General features: G+C 65.9%; 1 protein-coding gene across 2 annotated transcripts; it reads left to right on the top strand.

Moving 5' to 3' along the window:
- The first annotated feature begins 2,503 nt into the window (after nt 1-2,503).
- Nucleotides 2,504-11,944, top strand: AJM1 (apical junction component 1 homolog). 2 transcript variants are annotated; one of them, XM_084219677.1, is made up of 3 exons: nt 2,504-2,684; nt 6,421-6,494; nt 8,220-11,944. In XM_084219677.1, the coding sequence occupies exon 3, from the start codon at nt 8,283-8,285 to the stop codon at nt 11,544-11,546; it is 3,264 nt and encodes a 1,087-aa protein (XP_084075803.1). In that variant the 5' UTR covers nt 2,504-2,684; nt 6,421-6,494; nt 8,220-8,282; the 3' UTR covers nt 11,547-11,944. The 2 variants fall into 2 exon arrangements, with proteins under 2 accessions (XP_084075803.1, XP_084075804.1); XM_084219678.1 differs by lacking the exon at nt 2,504-2,684 and adding an exon at nt 3,383-3,601.
- Nucleotides 11,945-12,105: the final 161 nt, after the last annotated feature.

The following is a 12,105-nucleotide window of genomic DNA, read 5'->3' as shown; positions in this document are numbered from 1 at the left end:
CCAGAGCAGAAGGGCTCTCCTGCCCTCTGTTCTCTCAGCCCCCTGGCTGGGGTCTGACCCTCTGTCCCTCCACAGCTGTCACACAGAGGTGACAGGTCAGCTTGCCCAGGGACAGTTGGTGCCATGGCTGGCCTTAGTGTCGGGTAGGCCTCCATGCCTGCTGGGGCAGCTGCTGCTGCCACAGGTATCCTGGAGAAAACCCTTATTCTGGAGGCCTCCCCTCACTGCCCACCTGCTCCTACCCAAACTTGCCTCCTGGTGAACCTCTGGCCCTCCTGGCAGTGCTTTACAAATGCCCAGGAAGGTCTTTCTAATGCTTCAAAACCGCTCTGTGCTGGCCCAGTCAGAGCTGTGCTCCCCTACTTATGTCCCTGTCATCCCCACCAGTCTCCCTGTCCCTGACCTCATTGCTGTGCCTCCACAGGTCCTGGTGTGACCTGAGGGCCGGCTCAGGGGACCCCCCAAGCCCAGCAGGTTTGGGGAGTGGCGCCTGCCTCCATGCCTGGCCCCACCAGGGTCAGCATCCCCAGCGCAGGTGTGGGGGGCTCCTGTGCTGGGTGGTCCCTTCTTGCTCTGAGCTGCACCAAGGGACACAACGGGGCTGGATCAGGGGATCTCCTGTGCCAGGTGAATGTCAAATCTCACAGCGAGCTCTCAGCATGGCCTCAATAAACTGGTGTTTGGGGAGGGCTGTGAGGCCCCAACACCCCCCCCCACCCCAAGCTTTGCAGCTGTGTAGGGCAGGTGTGACCCCAGATGTCCCTCCCTGGATGAGATCTGCCCTGCTTTGGGTCTCACCAAGTGTCCAGAGTCACAACAGACCTCCAGGGTGACCTTTGGGCATGTTGTTCCTCTGGCCTCAGTTTCCCCTTGCCCAGCAAAACTAAGTCTGTCACCTGCAGACACTTTGGCCAGGTCCACACTGTCAAAGGCAGGTGGGGAAACTGAATCACAGGGACATAGTGAATATTGTGGCTCAGCTCCCCATGGGGTCTGGGGGAGGACTCAGCACTGAGGAGGCAAAGGCCCCACAGAAAGGGGGATTTGCCCCCACACTGGCCCAGCTTGGCTGCTACTGGCCTTGACAGCAAGCCACAGTGGGGCAGCCCAGACACAGGGACAGGAGCTGCCCCTGCCTAGGGACAGGCACCAGGCTGGCCTTTTCCTTGTAGGATTGCAGGACCCAGGCCTGTGGGATCCCTCTGGCTACTCACGTGTTCCCATGGCACAACAGGGCCCCAGGCAGCTCGGCCAGGGACAAGCCTGGACCCGCAGAGCCATGGCAGGGGCCCAACACCTCTGTGCTTCACACAGGGGTAGGGGACAGTTCCATCCCAACCCGCTGAGTCCTGCTGCCCACATGGCTGTGCCAAGGGGGTCCCCTCCATCTGAGGGGCTGCCACCCCTGTGGGTGTTTCACAAGGCCAGGGGCAGCCCTCCAGCCCTGCCATCCACCTTCTCTCAGTTCCTGGGGTGGCCTCCCCTGCCTGAGTGCCACAGACTGGGAACCCAGGGTGTCACAGCCCAAAGCAGGAGCACGGCCCCGTGCTCAGGGCGGGTGACAGCCCTGAGCAGCCAGCACAACCGCAGCCCTCAGGGGGATCTTCTGCTCTGCCACAGGCTGCCACTGGCTAGAGCAGGAGGAGGAGGAGCAGAAGGAGCAGGAGAAGGAGGAGCAGGAGGGGAAGGCAGTGTCCAGAGCCCCACTGCCCTGAGCACATGACATGGCGCTGTCATCTCCGGTGCGTGGAGACCTGCCCGCGGTGCAGTTGGATCCCTAAGCACCTTCCAGCCTGGAATAGCAGCCTCACACGGGGAGCAGATGGTCCCACTGTCCCCTGCCATGGGACTTGGGGGACATGGTCCAACCCGTTTGTTCCCTGATTTCGGATCTGTGACAACCCCAAAGCCCAGAGCTCCGGACAGGTGACCTCAATCCATGCAGGTGTCAGCCAGGGCCACAGCCGCACGGACAGAGGGTGGCACTGTAGGGGATGCCCTAAGGGCAGCATACTCCTTCATGCGCGGACTCGGCATTCCGCAGGGACGGGCTCTGCCATCGTTCGAGTGATTGCACCCACGGGCGATGTGAAGCCTGCTCGGGGCTGGCTGGCGCCGGGTTGGCAGCAGGCAGGAGCAGATGGAGCAGCACGGCGGGGACCGCGGGGACAGGAAGCCGGGGGCAGCGGGAGCGGCTCGACCAGCAGCCCGAGCCCCGTGTCCTGCAGAGAGGAACACTGAAGTGCCGGGGAGTGCGTGGGGGGCGGGGGTGATGGGGCCCATCTGAACATGGTGCGGGAGTCCCTTGCCCCGTGCGTGCAGCAGCGACCGGCTCACCCTGCTCCCAGCTCCTCCTCCAGTTCCTGTGCCACTCGTCAGTGCAATGAGTTCCTGGCGCTCAGCCCGGCCCCCAGGGCACACACCGCTGGTGCCAGTGGGCTCGGCAATGCCCTCTACTCCCAAGGGCACTCCTGCAGAAATCACAGCAGCGCCAGCCCGCCACAGGCCCGCCAGCACTGCTCTGCCTGGCGCAGGTACCAGAGACAGTCTTCCTGGAGCTGCCGTGGAAGAAGGAAAGGGTCTTGGCTACAGGGATTTTGAATTAAGCAAATCCCGGGGTGCACCTGCCATGGAGAAACACACGGAGAACAGCAGCCTTGGATCAGGGCTTGGAGCCATGGCAGGTACTGGTGGGTCCCAGGGCCATGGGCATGGCCCCTTGCCAGGGCACCCACAGGTGCTGGGGCTGCCCCCGGAGCTGTGGGCAGGGGAGGGCAGCTCAAGGAGGGGATGGGGGGAAACTGGGGCACAGCTGTGACTCAGGGGCCGTGCTGTGCATCTCCAGATGCTGGGGCCTGAGTGGGCTGGGAGCTGATCTGTGCCTCCTTCATCCATCTCCATCACTGAGCATCCCTGTGGGCTCCAGCTACCACAGGCAGTGACAGCCCCGGAGACTCTGGGAAAACAAGGCCATTACACGGAGAAGCTTAGCAGGGGATTTCACTGCCCAGTCGGCCCCGGCCGCGCAGGGCCGCGGTGATGGGGCAAGGTCAGGCAGGACAGGCCCGGGGGCTGCCGACACTGGGCAGCTGCCGTTGCCTGCGGGGGCCGTGACGTCTCTGTACAGGGTGTGAGGCTGAGCCCGGGTGCCCCCGCGGGCACCGGGGGTCCCGCGGACACTCACACCCATGGAGCGCGGAAACCTGAGGGGATGGCACCGGGGACCCCCAGACCCTGCCCGGAGGTCCCGGGGGAAGAGGGGGTGCTGCGAGGGGGGAGGGGGTCGGGAACCGGAGCCGAGCGGAGCCGGGCGGGGGAGTGGAGATGGATGGGGATGGGGATGATGAGGATGAGGACCGGCCTGGGGGCGGTGCCGGGGGAGGCTCCTGTCCCGGTGCCGGCCCCGCCGGTAACTCCGCCTGCCGTATTAATGGGAAAACAAGCGGCTGCAGAGCGTTGGGCCGAGCCGTGCTGTGCCGTGCCGGATCGGGCGGAGCCGGGCCATGGTCCTCAGGGCGGCGGCAACCCCAGCCTAGCGCGGCGGCAGCGGCGGCGGCTGGGGGATGCGGCGGGAGCCGCCAGAACGGCTGGCGCGGAGCAGGTAAGGGGGTCGGTCCCATGCAGGGGGCTGGGGGTTGCTGTACCCCCGGGACCCCCCCCCGCGGGTCTCCCCTCGACCATCGCCTCGCACCGCATCATATCTCATCTTTCCCCCTTTGCCCCCTACCGTGTTCCACATCCCCATCTATTCCCCGAAGATCCTCCCGGGGCATTCCAACCCCCAGGCTCCCCACACCATCATCCCGTGCCCCACATCCCCGTCTATCTGTGCTCTCTCTATTCCTCCAGTCTCACCGAGGCCATCCCCATCCCGTGCTCCTCCCGAGCCGAGTCATCCCACCCCACCGCACCGGTATTTCGGGGTTCTCCATACTCCCGTGTGCCCTACCCCCATCCCATCCCTATACCCATCCTCATCTCCCAACCCCATCCTCATCTCCGTCCCATCCCACCGCAGCACTCGAGCCGAGCCATTTCACCCCTCCCCCCGGTGCCCAGCTCAGCGCCCTGCGCGGCCCAGCGGGCCCGGTGCCTCCCGGTGCCGGTACGCAGCGGGGTGGGGGTAGCCGGGGCCACCGCCCCGGCGTCTGCGGCAGCGCCTGGGACAGACCCGCCCCCCCCCGAGGGCCAACCCATGCACTGTCCCCCCAGTGCCGGCCCCACAACTCGCCCTCCCGGCTTGCTCCTGGTTCCCCTGTCCCCCGGCCTTACTCGTTTGCGGGTGCCCCCCACGCTGAGGGACTATAGGGGCCACGGGTCAGGCCGTCCCCTGCACCCTGGGGTGCTGCTCCCCCGGCAGGATGACTCCTCCGGGGCACATGCTGGCTTCGGGTTCGGCAGCCATCCGTGCCTGGTGGGCTTGGGACAGGGGGCGATGTGGCAGTGCCAGGGGCAGAGAGGCTCATTCACGGGGCTGGGGAGCACAGAGTGGAGGGGCTCTCTGATGTGTAGGGCGAGCAACCGCCTCAGGGGCACAGGGCACCATGTGCGTATCCTGGGGGTGGCACGGGGCGGGGGGGGGAGCGTCTATTTGCCACGGATACGGAGCAGCGGCGGGACGGGCAGTGGGCTCCCTCACCACAGACCGCGTCGGCTGCCAGCTCCCGGTGCGGGAAGTGCCCAGGCAGCGGCGGCCATCAGTGTCCCGCTGACACACACACGGGGCACAGGCCCGTGCGCGGCAGGGCTGGCTGTGCACAGCGGGCACACATGGGCACAGACACTGCCCCCATGGCAGCTGCTGCTGGGACCTCCAGCATCATCTGCTCGAGCAGTGTTTGCAGCAGGACACCGTCCTTGGCCGCCTGGCCCGATGCAGGGGCCGCTGGTGCGCTCAGGGTAGCACTTGGGGCACTGCTGGGGACATGCTGGGGCAGCGCCGGGGCCATGCTGGGCGGTGCTGGGGCCATGCCGATGCTGCTGGCTGTGCCCACGGGGTCACGCGTGCAGTGGGCCCGGTGCAGCGCAGTGTGTGCTGGCGGGGGGGGGGGGGGGCAGTGCAGCGTCCTCAGCACTCTGCATGTGCAGGCAGCGTGCAGGCACCGTACCCACTGCAGCACTCCTGCGTGCTCAGCAGGATGTGCGTGGGCAGCGAGCAGGCAGGATGGGCAGCAATGCCCAGGCAGTGTGCGGGCAAGGGTGGGCAGTGTGCGGGCAGGGAGTGCAGGGCAATGCCCTGGCGAGGCACCAAGTGCAGGATGGGCGGGCAGCCGCCCTTGCCATGTGCAGAGACAGGCAGCGAGTGGGCAGTGCTGAGGGCAGCACGGGCAGGCCGTGCACTGGCAGGGCCGTGTGTATGGGCAGCTTGGGGCAAAGCGCAGGCAGTGTGTGGGCAGTGCCCTGGGAGTGTGGGCAGTGTGCAGGCAGTGCCCGCTGTGGTTGTGGGGCAGGCAGGGTACTGCAGTGCGCGGGCAGTGCGGGGTGTGGTGGTGGGGGGTCCGCACTCCTCCCCCCGCAGCCCTCACGGGGCACATGCAGGTAGTGACCCAGGTCGAGGCATCCTCCGTGGGCCCCTCTGGCAGCGGGGTCGCCCCCGGCCCAGCCCCCTGTGCTGCCGGAACCCGGTGCTCACGGGCAGCGTGGAGGGAGCAGCGCGTGGGCCCATGCCGGGAGCAAGGGCAGGACCCCACGGGGGGCGGCTCCTGTCCACTCCTGGGCACCGGCCGCTCTGCAAGCGCTGTCGGCAGGTGTCACATCCACAGGGTGACACCGTGTGGGCATCCTGGGCAGGGTGGTTGGTGCCTGCCGGCACTGGCAGTGCTGGGGGCGAAGGGGGCATTCAACCAACCGGATGCTCTCCAGCCGGGGGTTGGAGAGCAGAGGGGATGCAAAACCCTCTCCCTGCAGAGTTGGTGTCAGAGGCCGGTGGGCATGTGAGCATAATGGCACTGGCGGCACCGTGGGGCCATCCCTGCTCTGCCCCCCTCAATAGGCAGAGGGTTCCTGCAGCTGCAGGAGGGCCCTGCTCTCCCCGCAGTGCCACAGAGCCCCAGCTCCCTGAGCACGCCTCCCCCTGCACCCACGCTGTCCTTACCCACGCTGTCCTCGCAGAGGAGGAATAATTTGGAGAAACCATGGCAACCCCACAGCTCCACCAGCAGTGGGTGCCGCTGGGTGGGTGGAAGACATTGGTGCCCGTGGGATGCAGCGCCCACATCCCCCGTGCGCAGGGATGCACACAGTGGCCTCGCTGGGTGACAGTTTTTTGGGTGACAGTTCTTTTTGGTTCAGCAGGGCTGGGGCTGCACGGGTCTCTTGAGGGGGCTCCATGTGCTCACAAGGCACCCATGGCCTCGGCAGCCACACCTCCACCACACTGGGGGTGCCCAAGGAGCCTCATGTGCCTTGTTTGTTTTGCAGCGCTGGGATGGAGCCACCACAGGCCCCTCGGCCACCTCAGCCCACCCACCCCCTCACTGCTGCTGCTGGACCAGGTAGGACCCTGGGCTACAGTTCCCTGCCTACCAGCCATCCCGACACCACGGGAATGGGCTTCCCAATGCCACTGTCACCATCACTGTGGCATGGGGTGCTGCCTTGCCGGATCCAGCCCAGCTCCCACATACTGTAACACAGCAGAGCAAATACTGGGCCATCTTTTTGGGGGCAAACCTGCCCTCCCAGCTCTGCAGGGGGGCACTGGGACCCCCATCTCCTTTCTCATGGCATCTTGCTCTCCCCAGCCCATCACATGGACAGACACCCTAAGGCCACTGGAGTCACCTCAGCTCCGGCATCTGCACCCCCCCAGCTTTGGAGCAGGTAATGAGGAGGAACCCGAGTCCCCTTCCCATCTCTGCATAGTCGATGCTTCTTGCTAAATAAAGTAAATTCTTTTTCTCCAAGAAACATCCTCCCTGTGGTCCTCTGCTGCTCTTTAAAGCCAAGTGTCCACCCATCTTTAGTGCAACACAGAGCAGCCAGCATCAACCAGTGCACCCAGGCCCTTGGTGGCCACAACACCCAGTGCTCAGAGGATGTGGTGAGGTGACAGCTGGGCAGGTCCCTGTTGTGGGCAAAGAAGGTGCACATCTCCCTGTGCTGGTGACAACCCATGGCAGCTCTCAAAGGGCTGGTAGGGAAGGTCAGTGCTACAACCCACTTAGTCCTGTGAGCAGACCCCTTCCTCTGTCCCCACTATGCACTGTGGCAACCTTGTGCTGATGACCTCATTGTCACACAGCTGTGTCACACTGTGACTGGGGACTCTGCCTACCCTGGCCACCCAACAGCATTGTCCCAGAGAACTCGGGTGCTTGGTGCTGGCATGCAGTGGGTGTCAGACCCCATGTCCCACAGCAGCTGAAGCCACCATCAGACTCACTTTCCAGGCCAGGGGACATGTCCCAGCCATGGGTCACAGAAGACAACAAAGCCAGAGGGTACTGAGCCAGCAGAGCTCCTCTGGAAAAGGGAGGTGATGCAGGAATCACTGCTGACATGTGGGTTGGGGCAGCCACCACAACACCCCTCTGCCACCCCTTGGAGCCACCCCTCATCTGAAAGACCCAGAGAGTGTGCAACTCTGTGTAGCCAGCACTGTGACCACCCCACACGGGTGTTTGTGGGCCACAGTGGGTGCAGCCACCACAGGGAGGGGTTGTAGCTCCTGCCTCCTACAGAGCCCCAGACCGTGGGGGTTTCCCAGCCACCATGGTGGGTGCTCATGGTGCCCTGGTTCCCCCTGCAGTGCTGGTGCTGGGACGTGGCTACACACAGTCCCAGGAGATCCCTCCCCACTGCGGTGCTCTCACCAAGGCTGAGCACACACTCCCCATGGAAAACCCTGGTGTTGAACGCTCACAGCCCTGCTCAGAACTGCCAATTCTGTGATTCTGCAAGACAGTCCCTGTGCCCTATGGGCCAGGAAGAGGGCACAGTACTCTGTGTCTTCCTCTTGCTGTGCTGAGCTGGTATGCAGTTCCCTGGCTGACCCCATCAGTGTCCTGCAAGCCGCTCCGTGATTTGCACCCAGGATCTGGAGACTTTTTGCAGTTTCTTCCTCCAGTTGATTGACTATCAACAGCAGCAGTAGAGGCTGGGATGCCCCCAAACCTTCCTTTCTGAAGAGATGGCCAGCCCCCAGCTCTGAGACAGGAGCTGTGGAGATTGATACGAGGTCACTCCAGGATTGAGGCACCTCATGTGTTCTCTTGCAGGGTGGGCTACCGTCCTCTGAGGCCGTGTGACAGGGAACTGGCAGCAGAAGAGTCGCTTTTAAGATGACACGAACAGACCCACCTGACATTCTGGTGTCCACGGTGTACCAAGACATCAAGGTGGCGACAGCAGCCCCTGGGGATTCCGTTGTCTGTCAGCCCCTAGCACAATGTGACGCCTCCATGTCCTCCCCCCTAGCACAATGTGACGCCTCCATGTCCTCCTCCCTGTCCCGCGAGCCGCAGCCCTTCAACAAGCGCCACTGCAGGAGTTTCGACTTCATCGAGTCGTTGGAAGAGCTGGGCACCCCCTCGGCCATGGAGCGCGCCTGTCCGCGCCCCGGCATGCCTGAGCCCACGCCGGGGCCGCCGGGCAGGCAGGCGCCACCGAAGCCAGACCCTTACAGCGGCAGAGCCCCCGCGCCGCGGAGCGAACCGAAGCGCCGAGCTCGCTCCAAGAGCGCCCCGCGGGTGAAGTCCACCCTGACCCCGGTGCCCATCACCGTGGCGGCATCACCGCCGCCCGCCCGGCGTGGGCGGGAGGTGCTGCGGGTGGCACGGGAGCCCTCCCGCACTGATCCCTCGCCGCGCCGCGAGGGCCCGATGCCGCTGCGGGCGCTGGCCAACGAGGTTCACCCCATCAAGCTGCAGCCGCAGCGGAGCAGCGTGAGCCGCATCTCCCCGCTCTGCCTGGGCAGCAATTGCTACGAGGAGGGGCCGGGGGGGAAGGTGGGCGCCAGCCCCCACGTCAAGTGCCGTGTGGACATCAAGCCGGACGAGGCAGTGCTGGTGCACACGGCACGGAGCCTGCGGGCAGCCCCGAACCGTCCGGAGCCGCCGCGCTGGCCCCGCACCCCTGGGGCCGCCCGCAGCCTGACCGTGCCAGGGAGCCGGCAGGCGTCCGCGTCCCGCACGCCCACCCCCAGCGACTCCTATAGCGGGGACCCGCCGCTGCTGCCCCACCCCGGTGAGTACTACGAGGCAGACCCCCGAGCGCTGGCGTACCAGACAGTGCCCGTGCCAGCCTCACGGGAATTCAGGGAGTACCCCGACAGGGGCTGCATGACCTTTTCGGCCGCCGGCGTCCCGGCCAAGTTCTTCTACGCAGAGGAGTCAGCGCGGTGCCCCAGCCCTGCCATGCCCCTCCGCAGCTCTGGCTATGCCAGCTACCCCTACCCCAGCCGCCACGCCGTGCCCCAGCCCTTCTACACAGAGGACCCGGCCAAGGCTGCTGCTCACACGATGCCGCCCCGGACGTTGTACGTGGAGGAGGCGCGGGGTTACCCGGTGCAGGAGGCACCTGCCCGCACCTTCTATGGGGATGAGCCCCGCTACTACGCCCCGCGTGGAACCCCTGTCAAAACCCTCTACGCCGAGGATGCTCGGACATACCCAGCCCTCGGCTCCTCCCCGCGGCTGCTCTACGCCGAGGACTACGGGAAGTACCGGGAGCGGGAGGTGCTGTCGCGCACGTGCCCCCCGCCGCGCAGCTCGCAGCCCCTGCACTTCGGGGACTGGTACTGCCCCGAGCGGGCCACGCTGCCCTACCAGAGCCTGCAACTGTCCCGCTTCACCCCACAGCCGGCCGGGCGTGAGGCCATGTTCTCCTCCTGGCATGCCAGCTACGGCGTGACTCCGCCGCGGCTGGGCCGGGAGACCCAGCACTACTCCAAATCCTGGGACAACATCCTGGCGCCAGCAGCGCGCAGGGAGGAGGCCCTGCTGCGTGGGCGCAGCTACGAGAACCTGCTCGCCCATGAAGAGCACCGTGCCTTATCCCCCGAGGAGCGCCGGCAGCCTGTGGTGATCAACCTGTCGAGCTCACCCAAGCGCTACGCGGCCCTGTCCCTCTCCGAGAGCTCCATCCTCGAGCGGGTGCACGCCGACGGCAGCCGTGGGCCCCCAGGCCGCTCCTGGTACGTCACGCCGGAGATCACCATCACCGACAACGACATCCGCGCCGAGGGGCTGGGCCGGAACGAGAGGCGCTCGGCCAGCTGGGACATGCTGGACGCGGGCCGGGAGTGCAGGCCCTACGCTGTGCCCTGCGCCCCACAGCCCAGCCCCAGGGACGGTGGCTCGGGGCGCCAGCGCAGCCTGGAGCAGCTGGACGAACTCATCACCGACCTTGTCATTGACTACAAGCCGGCACCGGGCCACCGCTCCCGGGACAGGGACAGCCTCGCGGAGCAGCTCAAGCAGCTCCTGAGCAGCAGCGCCTCGGGCCCCCCCCGGCGGGGCGAGGGCAGGCGGGTCCCTCACACCGTGCCCGAGGGACCCCGACCCACAAAGGAGCAGCCGGGTCCCAGCTCCCATGCTGGCACTCCGCACCGCCCACCAGCCACCGGCCCCTTCGAAAAGTCACCAGAGAACTGCTCGCCTGACCTGAGCGCTGAGGAGGACGACATGATGATGTGCTCCAATGCCAAGTGCCGGCGCACGGAGACCATGTTCAACGCCTGCCTCTACTTCAAATCTTGCCACAGCTGCTACACCTACTACTGCTCCCGGCACTGCCGGCGCGAGGACTGGGACACGCACAAGGCCAGCTGCGTCTACGGGCGGGTGGGCAGCGTCTGCCGCCACGTCCTGCAGTTCTGCCGTGAGAACACCGAGGTGCACAAGGCTTTCTCACGCATCGCCAAGGTGGGATACCTCTCCCGCGGCCGTGGCGTTCTCTTCCTGGGCTTCCCCAATGCGGGCTCCGCCGAGAACTTTCTCCAGTTTGGGCTGGAGAGCCTGCTGATGTCCCCCACGTACCTGTCCCTGCGGGAGCTGGACAGCTACTCGGACAACCTGGGGGAGTATGCCCAGGAGCTGCGGGAGACAGGCAACCAGTACGACCCAAACGAATGTTTCCTGCTGAATGTAACCGTGGCCGTAACTCAGAAAGTGCCAGAGAGGCCGTCACCGAAGATGCAGGTGCCGACGGTCAGGAAATATGCCAAGGTGGCCTTAGCCTCCTCCAGCCCTGAGAAGAAGATCTTGAAGAAGGAGCGGGACATGGAAACATTGATCCTGACACCACCGCCCGGTACGGCGGACATCGACAAGGAGGGGGAGGAGGGCCGGAAGGCCCGGGAAGTCTGCTTCATCAACATCCAGCGGGAGCTGCGCATTCGCGGCGTCTTCCTGCGGCACGAATTCCCCGCTGTCTACGAGCAGCTCTGCGACTTCGTGGAGAGCAACAAGCGCTTCACCCCCACCACCATCTACCCCATCGACAAGAGGACGGGCAAACAGTTCATGTGCATGATTATGGCGGCCTCCGAGCCTCGCACCCTCGACTGGGTGGCCAGCCCCAACCTCCTGGACGACATCATGTGAACGCAGGGCGGGGGGCACTCCCTCTGTAGATACGTGCTTCCTGTCAGAACCCCCTCGGCTATTACACCAAGGGGAGGGGGCTGCGGGCAGCCGGCAGTGCTGGGTGGACCGGGCGGTGACGGGAGCGCAGCCCGAAGTTCCGAGGTTTACCCTGGAGCCCAGAGCCTGGGGAGCCCCTTCAGAGCCCTGTCGGGTGAGCGGTGCTTGGCCAGAGCGGGGGCGCTCCGCACCCCCCCAACCCCTGCCCACCGGGGCTGCCGCAACCCCGAGCCCCTCGGGCCTGCCCCAGGGTCCCCTCAGCACGGAGGGTCCCGCAGCGGCCATACCCAGCGCCTGGGACTGTGCTGCACCAGGACCGTGTCCCCGCCGTGTCTGTGTAGCCTGTGCGTGTTACTGCGGGAGCGTCAGGTGCTGGGGAGGCCCTGGGATCCCACGCGGGCCCTGGGCACAGAGCGCGGCAGGGCGGGGGGGTCCCTGGACGCTGCCGGGGGAGGGGGATCCGCGGGGTGCGGGCGGGGGGCTCTGACCGGGGTCGGGAGTAATCGCCAGTGAGGGGTGA

This window comes from Fringilla coelebs, assembly GCF_963513975.1.
Source record: "Fringilla coelebs genome assembly, chromosome: 21".
NCBI lineage: Eukaryota > Metazoa > Chordata > Aves > Passeriformes > Fringillidae > Fringilla > Fringilla coelebs.
This window is presented reverse-complemented; position numbering and strand designations above follow the sequence as displayed.

Bases quoted from the DNA above. Each gene is read 5' to 3' on its own strand.
- AJM1 (XM_084219677.1), top strand. From the start codon at position 8,283: ATGACACGAACAGACCCACCTGACATTCTGGTGTCCACGGTGTACCAA.